At 46.8% G+C, this 21888-nt stretch overlaps 1 protein-coding gene across 11 annotated transcripts in view; it reads right to left on the bottom strand.

The window, feature by feature from the left end:
* The window catches only part of BMAL1 (basic helix-loop-helix ARNT like 1), a 109440-nt gene that overhangs the window by 73559 nt on the left and 13993 nt on the right, over positions 1 to 21888 (bottom strand). For 8 of the 11 annotated variants that reach the window (XM_034932178.3, XM_034932170.3, XM_034932184.4 and 5 more), the window contains exon 2: positions 3766 to 3838. Coding sequence is in view for 5 of the 11 variants with exons in the window: in XM_055094136.2 (XP_054950111.1) it covers positions 3766 to 3838 (73 nt within the window). In the remaining 6 variants the exon portion in view is untranslated. Of the gene's footprint in view, positions 1 to 3765; positions 3839 to 4390; positions 4718 to 5710; positions 5845 to 21888 lie in introns of those variants that run through there. The other 3 variants (XM_034932172.3, XM_034932180.3, XM_034932166.3) reach the window with 3 other exon arrangements.

Genomic DNA, 21888 nt, shown 5'->3' with positions numbered 1-21888 from the left:
TTAGCTTTTATTTTCTAAGCAATGAGGAGCTCTTGGAGAGCTTTAAGCAAAAGAAAGCTCTGATCAGACATGTGTTAGAAAGATCATGTTGATAGGAATGTGGGCAGTGGAATGAGGGAGGAAAAAGATGAACACAGGATGACCAATTAAGAGGCTGTCATAGAACAAAATGATGAATCCTAAACACAGGAGTGGAGAGACAGAGAAGAACTGAGTTGACAAATTAGAAGATGAGCTCTTCAGGATGTGGTAACCAAGGGAATATGAGGGAAAAGACAAGGCCAGGACGACTCATGAAGCAGAAGCAACTGAGGGGCGTGGACCAAGCAGGCAGCACAGGGAGAAAGACGCATGTGGCACTCAGGAGGGGACAGACAGGTTGAGGTGCCCTCGGGGCAGACCACTAGGAGTGTGGACTGGGAGGAGGTTCAGACCGGATATGGAGATCCGGGTGTCTTCAAGACAGAGGTGAGTGGTGGATGAGCTCACCCAGGGAGGACGTCAAGGATGACGTGAAAGGGACCAAGCCAAACCAGAAGCTAAGGACAAAGAACAGAGAACCAGCAGAGCAGGCTGTGGAGGCTGGAATCTCAGCAGCTGGAGGAGAACCGGGAGCCGACCCAGGAGAGGCACGCTCAGCAGAGCTGAAGAAAGCGAGGCCTGAGGTGGGAGTTCTCGCTGCAGGGAGCAGTCAGCTGGGCACTGGCAATGGCAGCCAAGCAAAACAATTAAAACAAGGTGCTGACAGTGCAGCTGACAATCTGTAGTTACCCCAAGAGGAATTTTATGGATTTTACCCCCAACGAGCTCACTGTCTCACTTCTTGGACAGGCCTTTCCCTCTCCACCCCGGTCTCACTGCCTTTTATTTCAGAGCATGATCATACCTGACGTCACATTCTACATCTCACACATGTAGACGTCTGCTTCACGACAGCAGAGACCTTGTCCTGTTTCACCTCTATAACCATGATGCCAAGAGCAGTGCCTGAGAGGCTAAGCGCCTTGTACCAAGTCCCTTGGTGCATTCGAAGCAATAAATAATTAGTGAGTACATAACATACTACATGCCAGATTCTGTGCTACGATGCTGGGGATACAGTGAAAAACAAGACAAAATAGGAGCCTGCCTTTGGAGCTCAAAGCTGGAGGTAATTGGAGAGAAATGCCAAGAGTTTAAACAAAAATGACATTATAATTGTCATAATGCTAGGACTGGAATCTGACTCTCATGCCTTCTAGAGCTATTTTCTTTCCAAGCCCAAGGCTGCTGCCTTCAACTAAATTTTATCTGGGGAAACAGTTAAAGTAAGTGTTTGAGGTTTGGCCTTAGTCTCTTCCAGACTTCCCACACTTCTTCTGCCCTTTCAATAGACTCCTAAGAAGTGGAAACACCCACTACAGCCTCTGAATATTTAACCTGAGGGACTCGATCTATCTCTAGTCCTTCTACATTAGTAGGAGGAAAAATTCCAGACACAGGCAAGATAAAGTAGGAAGCAGCATAAGCCAGGGATTATACAGACCCGGGTTCAAATCCCTTGTAACCTTGCATAGTTACTCATCTATGACTTATTTCTGGCTGAAATAAGAATACTATTAATAATTCCCCCCACATAGGTCATTGCAAAGATGAAATGGGATGATACACAATAGCACTTAGCACTGGACTTAGTACATAATGAGTGTTCAATAAATCATGGCTCTAAACCAGTTACAACTGTTGCTTTTGTTACCAGCTCTCTAACTGCTATATTCACACAAACCAAGTCAAAAACTACTTAGAATTCAAACCAAAGAAGGTACACTCAAAATACTCAGAGCACAAATTGATACATAATTAAATCATGACTGGAGGAATTATCCTCAAGTCCCCATACTTGGATAGACTCTGTAGTAAGAAGGTTTATTTCAATTTTTGGTCCACTCTATTTTCTCCTCCAACTTATACAAATGCAACTACTTCCCCAACAGATCACATCTTGTCTCATGGCAAGGGTCCAAACATGGGCTGGATTCCGTGGTGCAAGTTGTGGCAGAGTTATGAACACCACACCTCAAAAGGGAGCATAAGAACACAATCACAAGCCCAAGGTACACACAAACTCCCAAACACAGCTTGGCTCCAAAGAAGGAAATGAAAACTGGTCACAGCATGCTTTGCCTGCCTCAAAGCTAAAGCAAAGGTTATTCTGACAAGCAAGTATCTAAATCTTATGTGTCTCCCTTCTTTTACTACCCAAACCTTCTATGAGCGGTCTATTTTTGTAACATCTCAATTCTTTATCCTTCATTTATGTCCAACTCCATGTAACCTGGCTTCCTCTTCCCTTCCCCTCTTGTGACATTACATTTCTCAAGGCCATCTGCAAAGACCTTGTCACAAATTCAGCAGCCTCCCTTCAGGTCCCTTCTCCCTGGTCTCTGCTGCCCCATTCTCTTCCCTTCCTGGGACTCTCCTCCATGGCCTCTGGGTCTCTTCCATCGTCTTCCCATCCCATAGTTACACATATTCCCCACAGCTCAGCCCACTGCTCATCTTGGGGAGACCATGTTTAATCCTATGGCTTCCATTCCACATCTCTAGACTTAATCTTCTCAGGCCAGGCTTCAGCCCTGCATTTCCAATTCTCTGCTGGACATTTCTTATGGATGAACCACTGTTATCTTGAATTCAACATATCTAAAACCAGATGCATCAGCTATCCTTTCCACCCCCAACATCTACATTTCTGTCAAAGATACCACTGTAAACAAGCAAGCTTAAACTTTCATCCTCTTTGACTCCTGCCTCTAAAGTCTAAGAAGACTGAAAACGCTATTGGTTCTCCCTTTGCAGTATCTCCTCCATTGATCCTTTGCTTCCATTTTCACTACTGTTCACCGCAAGACCTCATGCCTGGATGACTGCTGCTGCCTTCCAAAAGGGGCCCATGCCTCTTGTCCAGCTATCAGATGAATGTTCCTAAAATGTAAACATCACTTCTGCCACTTCACTTCTTTATCCAAAATAACTTCAATGGCTTCCCACTGCCTTCAGGATAAAGTCTATGTGCCTTAGCCGGGCATTTAGGGTCTAGAAAAGGAGTTGGCAAACTACATCCCGCAGGCCAAATCCAGCCCACCACCTGCTTCTGTAAATAAAGTTTTACTGGAACACTGCCACACCCATTCATTTCCATATTATCTATGGCTGCTTGCATGTTACCACAGCAGAGTGGAGTAGCTGTGACAGAGACCACATGGCCTACGAAGCCAAAAATATTTAGCATCTGGTCCTCTACAGAAAAAGTTTGCTGATGGACTAGAATCATCAGACGCCAGCAGATCCCACCACAGTTCTTGCCCATGACTCCTTTCGATGAAGATTTTGCTCCTATGGGACTGCTGCCAAGCCCACTTTGTTTACACCTCACCTCTATGTTCTCAAGTCCCGAAAATCTTCTTTCACTCCTCCCTGGACTTTTTTCAATCTAGCTTGCCCTTCAAAACAGAGCCAAAGCTCCACCTCTCCATAAGGCCCGCTGCATCCATCCCCCGCACCCCTTGGTTCCCCTCCTCTGGCCTCCCTCTCTGCATCTACCACAGAAACCTACAGTGAGATTTCACTTTTCCTATGTACCCCTTCAGCCTGTGCTACAGGCTTCTCCAGGTCCCGGGCTGGTAACCTCCACAGAGAACTTGCCAATGATAACTACCTTGCCTTTCATTCCAAATACCAATCGTCGATAGCATAATTTGGTAAGAAGGCATCAAACAAACTTACCAATGAAGGCCCAGGATTCCACATTGGAAAAGTTAAGCTTGGGTCCAAACGTATACACTCTAGCCAGCACCACCTAAAAGCCAATGAAATAAAAGTTTAGCTTTAAATTCATAGCACCCAATAAGTTTTGATTTACCATACTCCTGGGATGCCCATTCTGCTTCTTTGCCTAGAAAATCCCTGCTTGTCCTTTAAATCCATTGGACAGTTTTTCCCTGTAAGCCTCCCCAGTGTTCCAGGCAGGCCAGGCACCCCCTCCTCTCAGTACCCATGGAACTGTGGTGGCATGCCTATGGTAACACATGGCACGTTGTGGCATAACTTCTTGTTTAGGAAGGAGAGGGGGTTTCTCTAGACTGTAGGCTTTTTAAGAGAAGAGACCTGTTAAATTCACCCCATCCCATACCCCCAACTGCCTAGAACACTACGGGCACTTAGATGATCCTCAATAAATACTTGTAAAATGGATGGAAAAATAACCTACTCAATTCATTGACACATGCTTGGATATCTAAAATTCTGCTAGGCCAGAATTTTCACCATAAAAATGAATGCCTCAACCCCACTGCTTTTAATAGGCAATGGTTTAACAGGAAGGACTAATGAAATTAATCTAAATACACACCTTTGGAATGACACTCCCCTGGGCAGAAACCATCAGAGGCTCCCAGAATCTAAGAAGGCAGGCCCAACTCCACAGCCAGGATGCTGGGCCTGCACCAACTGGCCCGGCTGCAGTCTCAGCTTGCATGGTTTCCCCCGATAGACCCTACCATCCAGACAAACAGGACTGATAGTTCCCAAAACCCTCTCAGCTGGACGTCTTCCTCCACTCTTCTCCACATTACCTCCATCTACTGAGATGGCGCATCCATTTCAAACATCATATCCCAGACCAAGTTCATGATGGGGCCCCAAAAAGTGCTCTGTTTTTTATTTAATCTCTCTCCATTTTTAATTGTGAGAAAATACATGTCACATAAAATTTACAGTCTTAACCATTTTTAAGTGTACAGTTCAATGGTATTAAGTACATTCATATTCTTATTCAACCATTACCACAAGCCATCTCCAGAACTCTTTTCATCTGCAAAAATGAAACTCTATACCCACTAGATAACAACTCTCTCTTCCCTCCTCCCCGCAACCCCTGGCACCCAATAAGTTTTTGCCAAATGAATGAACACACAAATGAATGAAGGTATGAATGAATCTGACTCAATCCTCCCCACAAAAGCCAGAAGCACTGTTTCCTTCTGCTGGATTCCTACGGTACTATCTTCACATCTTTCTCAGATTTATTTCAATAAATCTTAAATGATCCCTTTTTGCAAAATTATATTCTCCTTCTGGGAAGGAACTATGACTTATTTGCAAAGTTAAGCTTAGGTCCAACAGCATATGCATTTGGCCTGTCTTGCATTTTGCTACATCCATTGGTAAAGTCTCAGTCCTTACCTTGCAGCTTTGACACCAGTTAATCATGCCCTCTAGCTCTCCTGGTTTTCCGCCCACCTCACTGGCTTATCTTTGCTTATTCTCCCTCATCTCCCCACCTCTTATGTCAGAGTGTTCAGTCCTTGTTTTCATCTCTTCTCTGTCACTCCCTTGGTGATCTCAACTAGTCTCCTGGATTCACACATATCACCTCCATGCTAACGATGCTCAGATTTCTCTCCAAGCCTGGACCCCTGCTCTGAACTCCTGACCAGTACATCCAACTGTTTGTGTCAAGTAAGAAGTAGATGGGAGCTTTGTGTAAGACATGGTGGGTGTCTCAAACTTAAACATGTCCAACACAGACCCCTGACGTGCTCCTCCCAGCGTTGTGTCCGCCTCAGTTTAAGACAATGTTCTTCCAGCTGCCCAGACCAAAAATTTGGAGTCGTTTTCATCTCCTTTCTCTCCCACTCCGTATCTAATCCTCACTAAAACTGGTTCTTACCTTCAAAATGTATTCAGAATGTGACCATTTCTCACCACCTCCACCGTCCCCATCCTAGATTGCTGCGACAGTCTCCTAATTGGTGCCCTGCTTCCCTGCTGCTACTCTTGGAGTCACTCTACCTCCACCCATAGTCTATTCTGAACAGAGGAGGAAATCTGGTGCAACATGAATCAGATTGTGTCATTTCTTTCCTTAAATCCCTTAAAAGCCTTCCCAGCAAGGATGATGCCAAAAGGACGAATGTGCCTAAAGCAGACTCGCGGGCCTCGGGGCAGGCTGGGGGCAGGAGAGTCTCCAAGCCAGTGTCTCCCTCTCCCCAACCTATTTCTCCACTGGCAGTCCTGACTGTATCACCTATCATCTGATTTCTCAAAAAAGGAAGCTCTTTAAAGGGAGGGAAATGCAATCAATCAGCTTCCTTTTCCAGCTGGATACCACAAGAAGCCAACAACACTAACGCTTCTGAAGAAGCAATAAGGTACATCGAGTCTGCCAACACTTAATAGTGTTTCCAAAGATAAGGCTAGCCCTCCAGAGACTCATTCTTTATGCCCTTGGTGGCAGTGGGGAATCCTCCATAAGACCCCCTTCTCCTTGCCTCCATCTGGCCACCAAGTCTTGCCTGTCTAACATCTCTAGGACTCTATCCCTGTTCTCCACCTCACTGATGCTGTCGCTAGAGGTGAAGTGCAAATAAAGTAAGTCAGGATTCCAAGCTAGCTTAGGCCTCATCAGTGCTCCTTGGAGCTACAGCAGTGGCCTCCGAACCCGCCTTGACACCTCTTGTCATTCACTTCCAATCACAACCCCATACAGTGTCCAGAATGATTTTAATAAAACCTAACTTTGATCAAGTCCCCTGCTTTAATCTCCATGAAGAGTTCCTGCACTGCCAGACTACATATTCTTCAAAATCTATTACAGTAAGCCATGGTAAACAGTCTTTTTTATCTTCCCCAGATGCATTTTGTCTGCCTTCTCCTTTAAAAGACTCTGGTTGCCCCAGCAGGGGTAGGCAGACGATCCGGCCTAGATTAGAACTCTCCACTCCCTTGCAACAGTGATGGGTCCAAAGGCAGGCACATCACCAACCTGGGCCAATCAGAGCCTTTCCCTTAAACTGATACCTAGATGTAGAGAAAGGCTCTCCCCCTTCGCTGGGATTGTAAAACTGAGGCTGCTGGTGGCTGTGCCCCGTCAGGCAGGGCAGCCTGTCTGCAGTAGAGAGGTCTGATGCCAACACACAAAGAACAGAAGGCAAGGAGCCAACTGGACCGCTGGCAGCATCAACTCGCATTCCAGAACTTCTTCCTTTTGTGCACTCCTACAGCATCCTTCCCAGTCATGGAACCAGTAACTACCCACTTATGCCTCAGCTAGCTGGAGTCCCAACAGGCCCATCACGCCGTTTTCTGTATCTGTGCCTTTTCCCACGTTGTTTCCTCTGCCCAGAATGCACACTCCCTGGATTTTTACCCAGCAGCCAGAATTCCTCTGCCCAGAATGCACACTCCCTGGATTTTTACCCAGCAGCCAGACTTCCTCTGTGAAGCCTCCCCTGAGGGGAAGCACAGTAAGTCCAGTCTTCCAGATCTGCTCTACAATGCCTAGAATACACCCCTCTGCCACGCTTAGACCCCTCCCTCTGTCTCTGTTATCTCAGAACCAGCTAGCTGCTCTAGCTAGAAACCTCAGACCAACCTGGTCTCCTTGCACTTCCTCACTGTCCTCATGGAACTTCCTGTCCTTCTTTCTGCTGCAGTTCTACTGTCACGGCCAGGACCTCAGGACTTCAGGACCTCCTGCCTGGACACAGGCAGCAGCCACCTAGGCTCTCTCCACTCCCCCTCTTCCCATCCCCCTCCCACTGCTGTCAGGGCTGAGCCTCCACAGCCCTCCTGCACCTACAGAACGGAGCCCTTGCATCTAAACTAGCCCCGACCTATATGCTCCAATTTCCCCCAACCATTTCCACTCCCAGCAGGATGGAGCAGGTGCACTTTCCCTGATTCCACCTGCTAAGAACAATGAAAACCCCTGGGCATTCTATGCTAGATGACTATAAGAAGACTCCAAACGGCAGTCTGAAGAAGGCAGACCAGCTGGGACCTCAGGATCCAAGGAACAACACAGTGGTGAGCTTCCTGCATTTCCTTTTCTGCGTATAGCTCAGACTTGGAACTGAGGAGACCAGCAACTCAGAAATGCCAAGGAGCACAAAGAGAAAATGCCCCAACAAATCTCCCTGTTTCAAGACAGAAAACTTGTAGATAATAACCACTGTATTTCAGCCAAACACCACACACACACACACACACACACACACACACAAAACCCACAGTCCTACTCACAACCATGCCAGCAAAGTGCAAGTGGCATCTACAACAAATCCACAGCTGACCTTACACTTAATGGTGACAGGCTGATGCTTTCCCCAAGACTAGGAACAAGGCAAGGATGTGCACTCCCAGCACTCTTGTTCAACATAGGACTAGAAGTCCTGGCCACACAATCAGGCAACAAAAAGAAATAAAAAACATACAGATTGGAAAAGATGAAATGAAACAATCCCTATTTGCAAGTGATACAATTGTCTATGCAGAAAATCCTGGGGAATAAACAAAAAAAAATTTCTATGACTAATTAGTGAGTTTAGCAAACATGCAAGATACAACATAAAAACAAAAAAAATCAATTGGATTTCTATATACTAGCAATGAACACATAGATACCAAAATTAAAAATACAACCCCATTCGCAATCAGTAAAGAAAAAAAGAAAGAACTATCATTTCTCTCAGCTAGCCATGCTATGGTTTAGCCACTTGAGGCCATCTGTGCCATGAGGGCAGGGATGATATATTGTTTTGCTCTCCAGTGAAATAAAATACCTAGCGGGGGCCCAGCATCTAGTAGGTGTGCACTATCTGTTTTCACAGCTCACGCCCTGCCATCTCTAAGATGAACTTTCTTCCCCATATGCTCCCAGTGAGATCATGGTCTATTAAAAAGTCCCATCTCCAGTTTCAGCCTTGGCAGGTCATGACTGCCAAGGAAGTACGTGGGAAACAGTTTCCGCTCCCACTCTCAAACACAGAGCCTTTTCCCTTAAACTGATACCTAGATGTAGAGAAAGGCTCTCCTCCTTTGTTAGGATTGTAAACTGAGGCTGCTGGCAGCTGTACCCCCTCAGGTAGGGCAGCCTGTCTGCAGTAGAGAGGTCTGATGTCAACGCACAAAGAACAGAAGGCAAGGAGCCAACCGGACCGCTGGCAGCATCAACTCGCATTCCAGAACTTCTTCCTTTTGTGCACTTTTGTGGGTTGTTACCCTTCAGCCAGGGCGTCACCAGTGTTTGCAGATGGCAGGCATTGGAAGTGGACTCCAGTAGGCATATCTCACCCCCCTAGAGGGCACACTCAGTCCCTGCCATGTCACTCTAAAGGGGTTCCAAGGTTTGACCCAAAGACCCCAAAGTGAGAAAATTCCCAGTGCTGCCTCACCTCTGCTGTGTGCCAGGAGGGACTCCAAGTGCCCTCTCCGTGTCTGAAAGCCTAGTCATGAATGGGAATTGCCCATCTGTGCTGAAAAAAGTATCACAGAGTGAAAGAGGTTATGGAGGACAGGTCAGGGCCCAGAGAACACTCAGATATCCTTTTCCAAAAAATTTCCCCTCTTGCTTCTGAGGGTAGGAAGTGAGACTAATACTCATTAGGCAAAGCCAAAACCTCAGAATAATCTTGACTCCTTTCTTTCTCTCATGCCCCACTACCAATCCCACAGCAAAAGTTGCTGGCCCACCTTCAGAACTGATCTCAAATCTAACGGCTTCTCCCCACCTCTACCACCCCGGCTCAGGGCCAGCCCTTCTGGTCACACACCCGGATAACACCCGCAAACGCCCACTTCTCCCCTGCATCCCCCTTGCTCCCTCAGTCCACTCTCAACACAGCAGCCAGAGTGAGCCCTGTGAGACGTGCCTCAGATCCTGTCGTTCCTCCTTCAAAACTCTATGTTCTGGCTCTGCTTGTCATTCCCAAGGCAACCAAATCCTTACAGTGACCCCAGTGGCCTGGCCCCCACAACTCCATGCCCTCATCTGCTCCCACTCTCCTTCTCTCCTCCCCACTCCATTCCAGCAGCCTGTCTTGCTGCTCCTTTTGTGTAAAATGCTCTTCCTCCAGCTAAACACATAGCTCACTTCTTCACCTCAGTCACTGCAACACACCATGCCATGAGTTCACCAGAACCCACTTCCTTTTTTTAGGCGGCACATGGCCAGACTTCCTTTCCCAGCCTCCCTTGCAGTCAGGAGTGAACATGTGACTGAATTCTGGCCAGTGGGTGGGAGGGAGGTATGCTTCCTCCAGACTGGTCCATAAAGCCTTCCTCACAAACTACCCTCTCCTCTTCTTCCTCACGCTCCAGCATTTGAATGCAAAGGAAACTAAGGCCCTTGAAGAAGGCAGAGACACAGGATAAAAGGAGTCTAGGTCCCTGGATGACTGCAAGGAAGGCTGCCTGCTAACCAGGAGCAGCCACTTTGGAATTTTTTCTGCAGAGAAGTGCAGTTTTGTTGTGTTGCTACACTGAGATTTGGGGGTTTGTTTGTTAACCTAACAATTTGTTGTACTCTCAATGAGGCCTTCTTTGACCACTCCTCAAAATCCTCCCACTTCCCATCTGACCTCCTTGCTTCATTTTTCTCCATAGTTCTCATTACCACATAGCATAATGTATATGTCATTTATTATATGATCTCTACCTCCCCAAGTTAGAATATAAGCTGAAGGTGGGAGTTTTGCCTTTTTTCCCTTTGCTGTACACCCTGGGTCTACAACAGTTCTCAGCCTGTTGCAGACAATCATTTGTTGCCAATGAATGAATGAATGGAGCACATGGAGTCTAAGGTTAGAAAGGCCCGCTTAAGCCCAGCTCTGCCATGTACTAGTTATGTAACCTGGGGTAACTTACTCTATCCCTTTAAGGCTCATTTTCTTTATCTGTAAAATGGGGGAAGTAATAGTACCTACCTCAAAGAAATTGGGAATAATTAAGATCACGAACATAAATCCCTTAGCTTAGTGCCTGGTAACCACTCAGGCTCTGTACATGATGACTGCTATTGTTAATCAGCTTGAGGCCAGAGGACAAGACTGGGTTTCAGCCCCAAGCACGGTCAGTGGCAGGGCAACATCTCGGAGAGGAAGAGGCTGAATGGATATTTACATGCACAAACTCTTCCGGAAGAAATCAAGACAAACACATAGGTAGTGAGATTCAAGAGCTGCCTAAAAGTTCTCAGTAAATTGCCAACAATCAGAGGAACCTGCCAAGTGGGGGCAGGGGCAATGACAAGTGTGTGCGGAGTCTGCAGAAAAGTGCTGCTTGTGGAGCGAGCACCACCCAGATGACGAGAGATCACTTTGTGCCTTTTAAGAAACAATTTTCACAGCAAAGCTCAAGAAAAGAGAGAGGCCTCTTGCATCATGGGGACAAGGTAATAAGGCTATAAAAATGGAACTCAAATAAACCACACACAGAGCCCACATGGGCCCAATTTTCCAGGGAAAATAGCGATTGCACAGCATTTAGATGGGGGAAGTCACACTTGTGCCTCAGCATAGCAAACAGCTTTCAAAAATCATTAGGCTGCAGAAAAGTCACCAGGTTTGCCAAATTAGCAGTGCCAGCTCTCACCTGCCGCCTCTGTCACACTCACCTCTTTCTACAGATAAGAGGACAGGGACAGTGATACTCATCAACAGCTATGATCCCCCAGGAACACGCAGCACTCTGCAGCCAGGATAGGACACCACAGCAGCTCCAGCCTGGGTCACCCTGCTGCCCCTCTCCCGAGGCCCTCACAGCTTTCTCCTCGGCCCACACCTATTCCTCAGGTCTCACCTCCTGGGATTGTCTGCAGCTCTGGGCCTCACTGACAAACTTCTCCTTAAAGCTCTGTCTTCCTGTGGCCCTTCACAGCTCTCACCAAACCCTCCTCCCATCCCCACCTCTCCAATCCCCCTCATCTCCATCTCTGGTCTCTTTTCCACCTCTGCATTCCTGAATGTTGATAATCCCAGCCTCTAAACATACGGCATCTGTCCATCTTTCTAATTCTAGTGACTGTTCTTTACCCAAATCAGAGGCAGGACAGCTTCATGGTCAGAAGCACAGAGCCTGGAGCCAGATGAACTTGGTCTGATCTTGGCTCCACAGCAGTGTGATCCTGGGCAATTAATTCCTTGCTATTTATCTTAGCTTCCTCATCTGTAAAATGGGGATAATAACAGTACCTCATTTGGTTCATTGCATGGATTAAGTGAGTTACTACATATAAAGCTCTTAGAACCATGCCTGGCACCTGATACTCTCCATAAAGTGCTACTATGACCATTACTACAGGCATGCAATTCTTCAGCCAAATCCCAAACATTGCCCCATGTCCTTCCATCTCCATCTCCTCTACTCAGGCCTTTTACCTTTGCTGAGAATGTCCAGCCTCCATTTCAGCCTGTCCTTCAAGATGTTGACAAATGCAACTAGTTCCATAAAACCTTTCTTGATTCTCCTGCCCCTTAGCCCCACCCTGCCCAGCAGTGAGGTAGAACTCCTCCCTTCTCTAAAAGGATGGAGCTGACTCTCCCAGGGCCCCCTTCTTAATCTCCCTTGAATAACCATTGGTTTTAACATTGCTTTATTCTTCCCACTCCCTGGTCATGAGCTTCTCAGAAACAGGGCTGCATTGGGTTCTTTCTCCCTAAAGTTTTAGCCCTTGCAACCTTATATAGTGTAAACATTTGCTGGTTTAAACTGAAATGCAAAGCTTACAGCCCAAGTCTACATAATAAGCCACCAGAGACTGAAACAATAAAAACAACAACAGACCAGGCGCAGTGGCTCATGCCTGTAATCCCAACACTTTGGGAGGCCGAGGCAGGTAGATCATGAGGTCAGGAGATTGAGACCATCCTGGCCAACATGGTGAAACCCCATCTCTACTGAAAATACAAAAATTAGCTGGGTGTGGTGGCACGTGCCTATAATCCCACCTCTCGGGAGGCTGAGGCAGGAGAATCGCTTGAACCAGGTAGTCAGAAGTTGCAGTGAGCCAAGATCATGCCACTGCACTCCAGCCTGGTGACAGAACAAGACTCCATCTCAAAACAATAACAACAACAACAACAAATCAGCAAGTCAGAGGAAGCCTTCCCCATCATTCCAAAGCCAACACATACCTCAGGCTCAAAGCAGTACTGGGGACCAAGTCAGTGTTGTCTGTTTGTCAATTTCATTCTAGTTATTTCCTAATGACCAAAAAACCAAATCCTTTCAGCAAGTCTACAACCTGCTTCCACTATTAAATGGCATTTCCAGAGAGGCTCATTTGGAATTAAGGAGACATGTTTTTTCTCGGAAATCTTATTTACTTTTTCTTGTTTTAGGGCATTTCTAAAAATATCCTTAAGAAGAGATCACTGTTTGTTATGTTTTCATCAGATGCAGGAATACAGATCTCTTTGATTTTCACAGGTAGATTGCTCCTTCCAAGGATTTATTGGCTCCCCTCCACACTCAGGAACAAACAAGTCACGAGTTACTTGTATACACACAGTCTTTCACTTACAACTAATTTCATGTTACTGTTTCCCTGCTTCCTCATTCATGAAAACCCCAACATAGATGATTCCTAGCATTTTAAGTAAATTTTTTATATATCCTCACGACATTCTTCTTGAAAAAAGAAATTCTGATTCTCTATTAAATCTTGGGCCATTGCCATTAGCTAGACAAATGCCAACTAATGAAATGATTCCATAATACACAGAGATGGCTTAATGTAGCATTAGCTGAAAGAGCAAAAATTAGAAGAAATCTAAATGCTCCATAACAAGCTCATGGCTTACTGAAAACATTCCCTTGATAGAATATTATATGGCCATTTTAGATGGCCATAGGGAAGACGAGGGGCCCATGGAAAAGGGCTGGGGTGTAATGTTAAGAGTAGAGAGGCCATAGTGCAGGGGAAAGGCCAAGATTAGGGAAAGGCCAAGGTCAATGCAGGAATTCCATCCTCAAACAGCCATGAGGAATGGGAAGGGAACTTTCCCTATGTTTGCAGAACGAATCCATCTCTGGATGAGCGAACAACTTTCAGCCCCTCGGACACTCAATGTCAAGCTTGGTCCTCTCCAGTGTGGCCACCAGGCTCCCACCTGAAGGCCCAGCTCTCCTCAAGTCTCTGAGGCTAATGCTGAGCAAAGGCAGGAGGGATTTGCTCACTTGCTGCTAACCTGGCAGGTAAAGAAAGTGAACCAAGAAACTGGGCACCTCAGCCAAGGCCTCCGACTTCTCAGCTCCTTGTCCTCTGTTGGTTCAGTTGAAACTCTGCCACCCCAAAGGTGCCTGAGAGCATGGGCTCTGCGTGCCACGTGCAGGTCCCCAAGACAACTCCACCTCTGGAAAAGAAAATGACTCTAGAGCTTCTCTCCCAGGGCCCTCTCCCTCACCCCACCACAATCCCCAGTGTGGACCCCTCCTGCCAAATACAAGAGGCCAAAGTCATTGCCCTGGCATTACAGTTTCCCCCCCATGGCCCCAAACCACCTACCTAACCATGCCTCCCAAGGCACCTACCTAACCACCCCTCCCCAGGTATGGCAGAGGCAGTTCTCCTATTCCTTCTGCCACCCCCAGAAGCTATGCTCCCTTCACCAACTCAGATCGCTTACAGGCCAGCTCAAGCCTTTTCTCCTGCACCCTCTCGTCCCAGCCACCTCTGAACACATGGGTATTACACTGCCTCCCTTGAATGACCCCAACCTCTCAAAGCCTGAGTAGCCAAAAAGCCAAACTCTTATATGTGAAACAATCAGGTCACCCAGATGCTGTCATCCAAGAGACTCCTCTCTCCAAAATTTGCTCTAAATATACCACTGGAGACTCTCATTTAAGTGGTTGCCAAGCTCTCCCTTGACACCCCTTGGGAGGGGGCACAAACATCAGACGGCAGTGATGCTGGAGCCAGGCCCCCTTGTAAGGGTCCTGATGGATTAAAAAGCTCTTTCCACCTCCCACAGCCACCAGCAGCAAGCACTTCCTAAGCTCCTACCACATGCCAGCTGGGGGCGCAGACCGCCTGAGACACAAATCTGAACAGGCCAGTCTTTGCCCCACAGGAATTCCAATTGGAACAGGAAAAAGTGTGAGATAAGCCCCACTACTGCAGTGTGATAAATGCCGAGCAGACAGAGAAGGCAAAGTGAAGGGGAACACAGAGCACAGGTGGTGGTGACTTAATTCAGCCTGAGAAGGGACTGCAGAAAGGCTCAGAGAAAGCCACATTTGAGCCAGGGCCTGGACAGTTAACAGAGACAATGAAAATACTGGCATCCATGTATTAGGTGCTGCCTGTGTGCTGAGCACTGTACCCAATACTTTACCTTTGTGCATCCAAACTCATTCACTCATGCATCACTGAACCCCTACTGCCAGGCACCAATCCAGGCACTGGGGAGACAGCAGTGAACAAAATTAACACTGGTGCCTGCCTGCATCAAGCTTATGTTCTGTTGAGAAATAAATAAATAAATAAAAATAAACCAAATAAATAAGGAAAACGTATAATATATTAGATGGTGATAAGTGCTAGGAGAAAAAATAAAGAGCAAGGGAAAAAGGGAACATTTGGGGGGCAGTGACCCAGATGGAACAATTTTAAATAGGGTGACATTTGAAAAAAGACCTGAAGAAGGTGAGCTAACTAGCCATACACACCTCTGGGGGAAGAATGGTCCAGGCCGAGGGAGCAGGCAGTAGGGAGAGCTTAAACAGGAAGCATGCCTGGTGTGTTTGAAGAACAACACGGATTCCACTGTGGCTGGAGCGGAGCTAGAGAGGCGCAGGTAGGAGCAGCATGTACAGCTGCACAAGTTGTGCAATGCATAAGTTGGGGAGGAAGTGAGTGCCACTTACATGTACCACAATGAGTTGTGCAGAACCCAGCATGATCAACCATACACCATGGCCTTGGGGTGGGAGATGAGGTCAGAAGTACCAGGAAGCTCTGAGGGCCATGCTAAGATTTGGCTTTTCCTCTGACTGGGACAGGAAGCTACTGTGGAGAGGATTCTGAGCAGAGGCCTGCCCTGATCTGACCCTTGGTCACAGGATCACTGTGTAAAGAATGCACAGTAGCAGGATGAAACTGGAAGCAGGAGACAGCTTTGGAGGCTACTGTAATCACCACACTCAACTATAGTCTTATCCTCATGGTCCCATGCAGTAGGTTCCATGAGCACTCTTTCACAGAATAAGAGATTGAGGCTCAAGAGAGATCTGGTCACTTGCCCAATGTCACTCAGCTAGGATGGAAAGCAGGGGGAAGAGAGCATTCCAGGTGGAATGAACAGCATAGGCCATGAAGCAGGAGCTTGGCAGGGCCTAGCACACTTGGGAAAGGGCAGGCTCACAGTTTGGGATGCCCAGAGCCTCCCCTGGGGACACATGGGGACACACGGCAAGGGCAATGGGCGAAGGCCTATCTGCAGCCTGCCCACCCTCACACCAATACCCACCAGCAGCCCTCAAGCTGGCACTGCTCCCTGGACCAGAGCAACTGCCTCCTAACCCATCTCCCTGCTGCGCTCTTGTCCTCCTCACTGCCGGCCCACAGGCAGCGAGAAGAACCCTTAAAAACATAAATCAAGTATTATTTTCTTGCTCACAGCACTCCAGAGGCTTCCTATGATGCCAGGCACACAGTAGACTCTCAACTGATGCTGGACAAATGGGCAACTCCTTCATCCCTACAGCCTTCTCCAGGCTTGTCTTGTCTCAAAACCAAGGTTAAGAATAACTTCTTCCTTTCCTCCTTAGCACAGGGAGGTGACTCCATGCTGAGGGGAGCAGCGGGGCTCCAGCTAGGTGTAGCTCATTCAGACCAAAGCCAGAGAGGGGAGCCATTCAAACGAACTAAGGGACCACTTACATATTAAACTTATTTTTTTAATAAAATTGCTTACTACAGCGCAAACTTGATGTACTTTACCACGCTGTGGCTATGTAAGAGGAGGGCTGCAGAGACACCTGGGCTGTAGAGACTGCAGCAGGCACACTCCACATGGGAGCCCTGGCACCCTGAGGCCAAGCAGCACCCAGGTACCAAGAACTCCTGACAACACTGTCACAGGCAGGAGGACGGTGCAGGAGCTGCCTGAGGCTGACAGAGCCACAAGCGCAAGATGGGACAGGAACGGCTTCCCCACTGAGTCTGACTATGAATTTAAGGGGCAGAGCTGATGGCCATATTCTCCTTTACATGCTGATTACAGTGAGCCCCAAACTTATCTTGGAAACTGGGAAAAACTATGAAACCAAGGCTGAAACAAAACTTCACAAATTTAAGCCAGAGAAGATTTGGAACAAAAAGTATACATTTCCCAAAGGGTCACTACCACTCCCAGGGTTTAAATCCAGGCCCTCTGAGGGCCACATTCACAAGGGAAATATAGAAACATGTAGGTACACACATGCGTGTATGTAGATACATTTTTAAAGGAGGGTAATAACAACCAACAAAATGAGATAGTAATAAGCTCCCCCTTCCCAAGAAAACAGAATTTAGTAACAAAGAGTCTTCCTAGTGGGACTGGAAGGAGTATTCAACCACAGCATGAATGACTTACTCTCTGGTTAAAATCGGTCTGTGGGTGGGAGAGGAGCGAGGAAAGCTCTGAAAGCCAAGTGATTCCCCAGACCCCTTCAGGAGGCAAAGAACTTACAGATTCCCATACTGCATCAGACAGGTATGAGACAAGCTTCAAAGGCTTTGTTCTTTGAAAACGAAGATGGGGGAAAGGGCTGGGAAAGCCCTATCACTGATGTTTGCAGGAGGAAGGGTGCTGAGTCTCCATGGAGTGAGGGTCCTGAGGGTTCCCAGAAGGAGGGGACAAAAGAGCAGGACAAACGGCCAAGCCTCTAGACCTGACAAAGAAGTACAAAGGCAGACTCAACAAGGATGCTCAGGGAAATCGCCTAAGTTTGCCTGACACCAAGCTCCTCTGGGTAGTCCACAGCCAAGCAGACAGTGCTGCAGAAAGGTCCTGTGAGCACTGGTAATCAAGAGTTTCAGAAAGGCTAACATCAAGGCAAAAATATTCTTATTGCATGCCAAAGCCAGACTCTGAGCCACCAGGAAGGGGACTGGGGGTGGCTGGGTGAGAGGGAGGCAAGGAGGAGTTAATTAAAATTGTTCCCTGAAAACACCAGCCCAATATCCTTGCTGGAGGGGCACTGAGATGCTGGTATCTCATTAAAAGTTGAAAATAATAGGAGAGAAAATATAAGCTTGCCTTCAGACAAAGCTGCAGCATGCATAAATCTGGACTCTTGAATGCAAATTTGCTCCGTGTTCTTTAAAAAACATGGCTATTCACCTGGGGCAGTACAGAGATGGGCAACTGGAGTCACCAAGAGAGCCAGTCCCTAGCTTATGCCCTCAACTTTTGCTATCTCCATCTGAAGGCCCCAGGCTGGTCCAGACTGGCTGAATGGGAGACGCTCAGCCCTCCCAGGGGGTCTCCTCCACCTCCTCCCTTCCCACCAGAAAGCCCAGAGGACACAGAAGGAGCCAGACCTTGCAATCAGGGACATAGGTTCCTATCCCAACTCTGGCCCTCCCACTTCTCGACAAACAGGCACCTGTAACCTCCTCTGGGGCTGTTCTTACAACCTGTAATTATCTTCTTCATTGATTCCCCTGCTAATCGTCTCTCTCTCTCTCCCTCTACCACTAAAATGAAACTCCCATGACAGCCAAAGCCATGTCAGCCTTGGTCATCAGCCAGCATCTAGAACAGAGGCTGCCACATTGAAGGTGCTCAACAGATGAATGCATGCCCTGGGAACTGTCTTCAAACACCAAGCAGCCATCTTCAAGAGCCACTCCTGAGCCTGCCCTGCCAGCTGTGGGCCAACTGCTGCTGGACAGATGGCCCAGTGCCTTCCCCCAGGGAAGCTCGGCCAGCTCAGCACCCCTAGCCCTTCCCTGCAGTCTTGACTGCTTCTCTTCACCTCATCCCAGGAGCACTGCTCAGGCCACTCACCTGAGCAATGATAAAGAGGAAGAGGAAGCTGCACAGGGACAAGGACAGCAATGTGCTCTCTTCAGTCTACAAGAACACTGGGGGAAGAAGCCACAGCCAAATCAACAACATCGTGAACATGAACAGAGAACACTGGAAACGGCAGGGGCCCGAGAGAGCCAAGGACAAGGTCATGCAATCCCAGGATAAGAAAATCTGGGGACCCTGAGGTACATAGGAGTACAGGATAAAGAAAAAAAAAATGGTGACACAGTGAACAGGGAACCCACAAAACTCATTTCCTTAAGTAGCTGTAATAAAGGCTAGTCAGATTCCAGGAGGAAAGTTACTCAGGACATCTTTCCTAACACATTATAAGCCCTTGGCTTGTTTCTTGATTTCCAGAAGGAAAGCATCATCTTTATAACAAGTTCCTCAATGCCTCACTCAGAAAAGAATCTGCATAGGTCTGAGATAGTGTGACAGTTTATAGTCCAAGCCAGGTTGTGAAAAATAAAAATTCGTGGTTTGGCTTGAGAGTGTTAATTTGTGAGATTAATTTTTAACTGGTCTTTCATGATGATAAAAGTAATTCACACTCATTGTTGAAAAATAGGAAACCACAGAGAAGGAGATGAGAATAAAAGTCACCTCTAATTCCATGAGGTGAGAACCACTATTGATATTTCAGTGCATTTTCCTCCATCCATGCATGAGGTTTTAAAAGAGTTTAGAGAGCACTGTGAATATAATTTCAATTCCTGTTTTTTTCCAGTAAAGTCCATCTAAAAACACTCCGCAGAGTTCCAAGAAAGAAGTTCTTTCCTTAGCAAATGAACAAATTAAATAACAAAATGAACAATACAAACCCTTCATGAAGTTAAAAGAAAAAGAAATAAAACTGATTATTCCACTGAGCCCCCATTTTCCTACCAAAAGGAAAAAAAAATCACTATTGCTAGGCCCACAAGATAGAAACATTAAGCTCTTTTTTGTTTCCTCTTATTTATGTTACATTTTCTATTAATACGTATTGTTTTGAACAAGTCACACATTTTTTCCAAATCAACAGAAGCATTTTATAACTGCATCTTATCATTTTCAAGCAAGAAATCAAGTTTTGGTGGCCTTGGGAAGGTTTCATCTTCTAACCTGCCCATGGACCAAATCATTTAAAAATGATTAGTTCACATTCATGGGCCATACCTCCACTTCTGTTGCACTTGGTTACCTACACAGAGGAATGAGCAAATGGCCTTGCCAAGGACATACTATGTGTCATGTGCTACCCAGTAAGGAGCTGCAGGCGTCTGCCCATGTGTTTGTTAGGTACCAGGTTTTACACATAGGCCCAAGGCCTTGACCAGTGGAGAGCAGAACCTTTCTGCCTGGTAGAGAAGACTGTCCAGGATTAAGATCTCCTTAGTATAATGCATTTTTCCCAACTCTTTTAATAGTTCACACTTCATTCAACAAATACACCCACGGCAGGCCCTGGGCTGGGCAGACACTGTGCACATCTCCATGGGGCTGCAGTCTACACAGTACTTCCTCACCCTCTGGTCTCACACTAAGCCTGGGAGGCAGGAAAGGCCATCACTGTTATTGCCATTATCTAAATAATAAAGCAAATATTTATGGGAGTTTTTTGCCCCAGGTTATGAAGTAAAAGGGCTGGACTCAAACCTAGGTCTTCTGACTCCTAGTCTAAGTGCTCTTTCTACTGATTTAGTCACACTAGTGAATTTCCTTTTACTGACAACCTAATGTCTTCTGGGTAATTCACATTCCCTTCCATGCCTGGGTGCCCCCCACTGCTTAGTTTCAGAGCCAAGAGCTTCCCCGACCTCTAGATGGCTGCACATGCCCTGGTTTCTGTGTGCCTGCTTAGATTCTCACGCTTGACTCAGGCATCTTCCCAACTCTACTGACAACAGCTTCAAACTCTACTTATCCCTTCCATCGCCACCACAACACAGCAGACCGCTAGCTTTCCTCATTCAGTCCCCTTGTCACCCTTAAAAACAGAGATTTTGCTAGACTCATTGCTTCCCAACTAAAGATATCTCCCAGTCTTCTTTGCAACTATATGTAGTTGCAAATTCTGGCTACTGGAAAAAGAGAATGTGCTGCTTCCGGGTCTTTCCCTTAAAAATGACTGGATGTGTGCCCCCTTGGGTGTTTCCTCTGGGAGATGGTAAGTTTTTACCTTCAACCATCAAATGGAAGCCATATGTTAAAAATACTAGGCCTGGACCACTATCTACTAGGGACTAGTACATGAGAGAGAAAACTTCTACCTGGTTTCAGCCATTGTGCCTGTGGGTCTCTTTAACAGAGGGACTTACCTGGTATCCCAACTAATACAAGAAGCTTGAGTGAGACCAGGTGTCCATTCTTCTAGCAAAGCCCCTTGCCACCAATTAAATACTTTATTTTTCATTTTATTTTATTTTTTTTTTGAGATGGGAGTCTCGCTCTGTCGCCCAGGCTGGAGTGCAGTGGCGTGATCTCGGCTCACCGCAAGCTCCGCCCCCCAGGTTCATGCCATTCTCCTGCCTCAGCCTCCCGAGGAGCTGGGATTACAGGCGCCCGCCACTACGCCCAGGTAATTTTTTTTTGTATTTTTAGTAGAGACGGGGTTTTACCGTGCTAGCAGGATGGTCTCGATCTCCTGACCTCGTGATGTGCCCGCCTCGACCTCCCAAAGTGCTGGGATTACAGGCGTGAGCCACCGTTGATGGCCAATTAAATACTTTAAAGGGGTGAAAAAAAAAGTGTTCCATTCAGTTGTCTTTTGTGGAAAACTTTTAAAATATGAGATTACCAGGATCTCAAAGACAATTTATGCTTAGGTCACAGAAAAAACTGAGAAGACCCAGAAAAGCAAATCAGCCTCCAGCAGAAACAGTAGGGGAGAGAGCTCTAAGTGACAACCACAACCAGTGCTCTTCTTTTAGCAGTTCACTCCATTCCTAGGAAAGGCACTGAAAGCTGAAATGATGCAAGCCAAGGCTAATGTCTCCATGGAAACTGTTACAATTGAAGCTTGTGTTCCTGACCAAGAACTCGATGGCCAACTTTTTCA

Source organism: Pan paniscus, chromosome 9, assembly GCF_029289425.2.
Source record: "Pan paniscus chromosome 9, NHGRI_mPanPan1-v2.0_pri, whole genome shotgun sequence".
Classification (NCBI taxonomy): domain Eukaryota; kingdom Metazoa; phylum Chordata; class Mammalia; order Primates; family Hominidae; genus Pan; species Pan paniscus.
The sequence above is the reverse complement of the archived record's forward strand: the minus strand, read 5'-3'. Positions and strand labels throughout refer to the sequence as shown.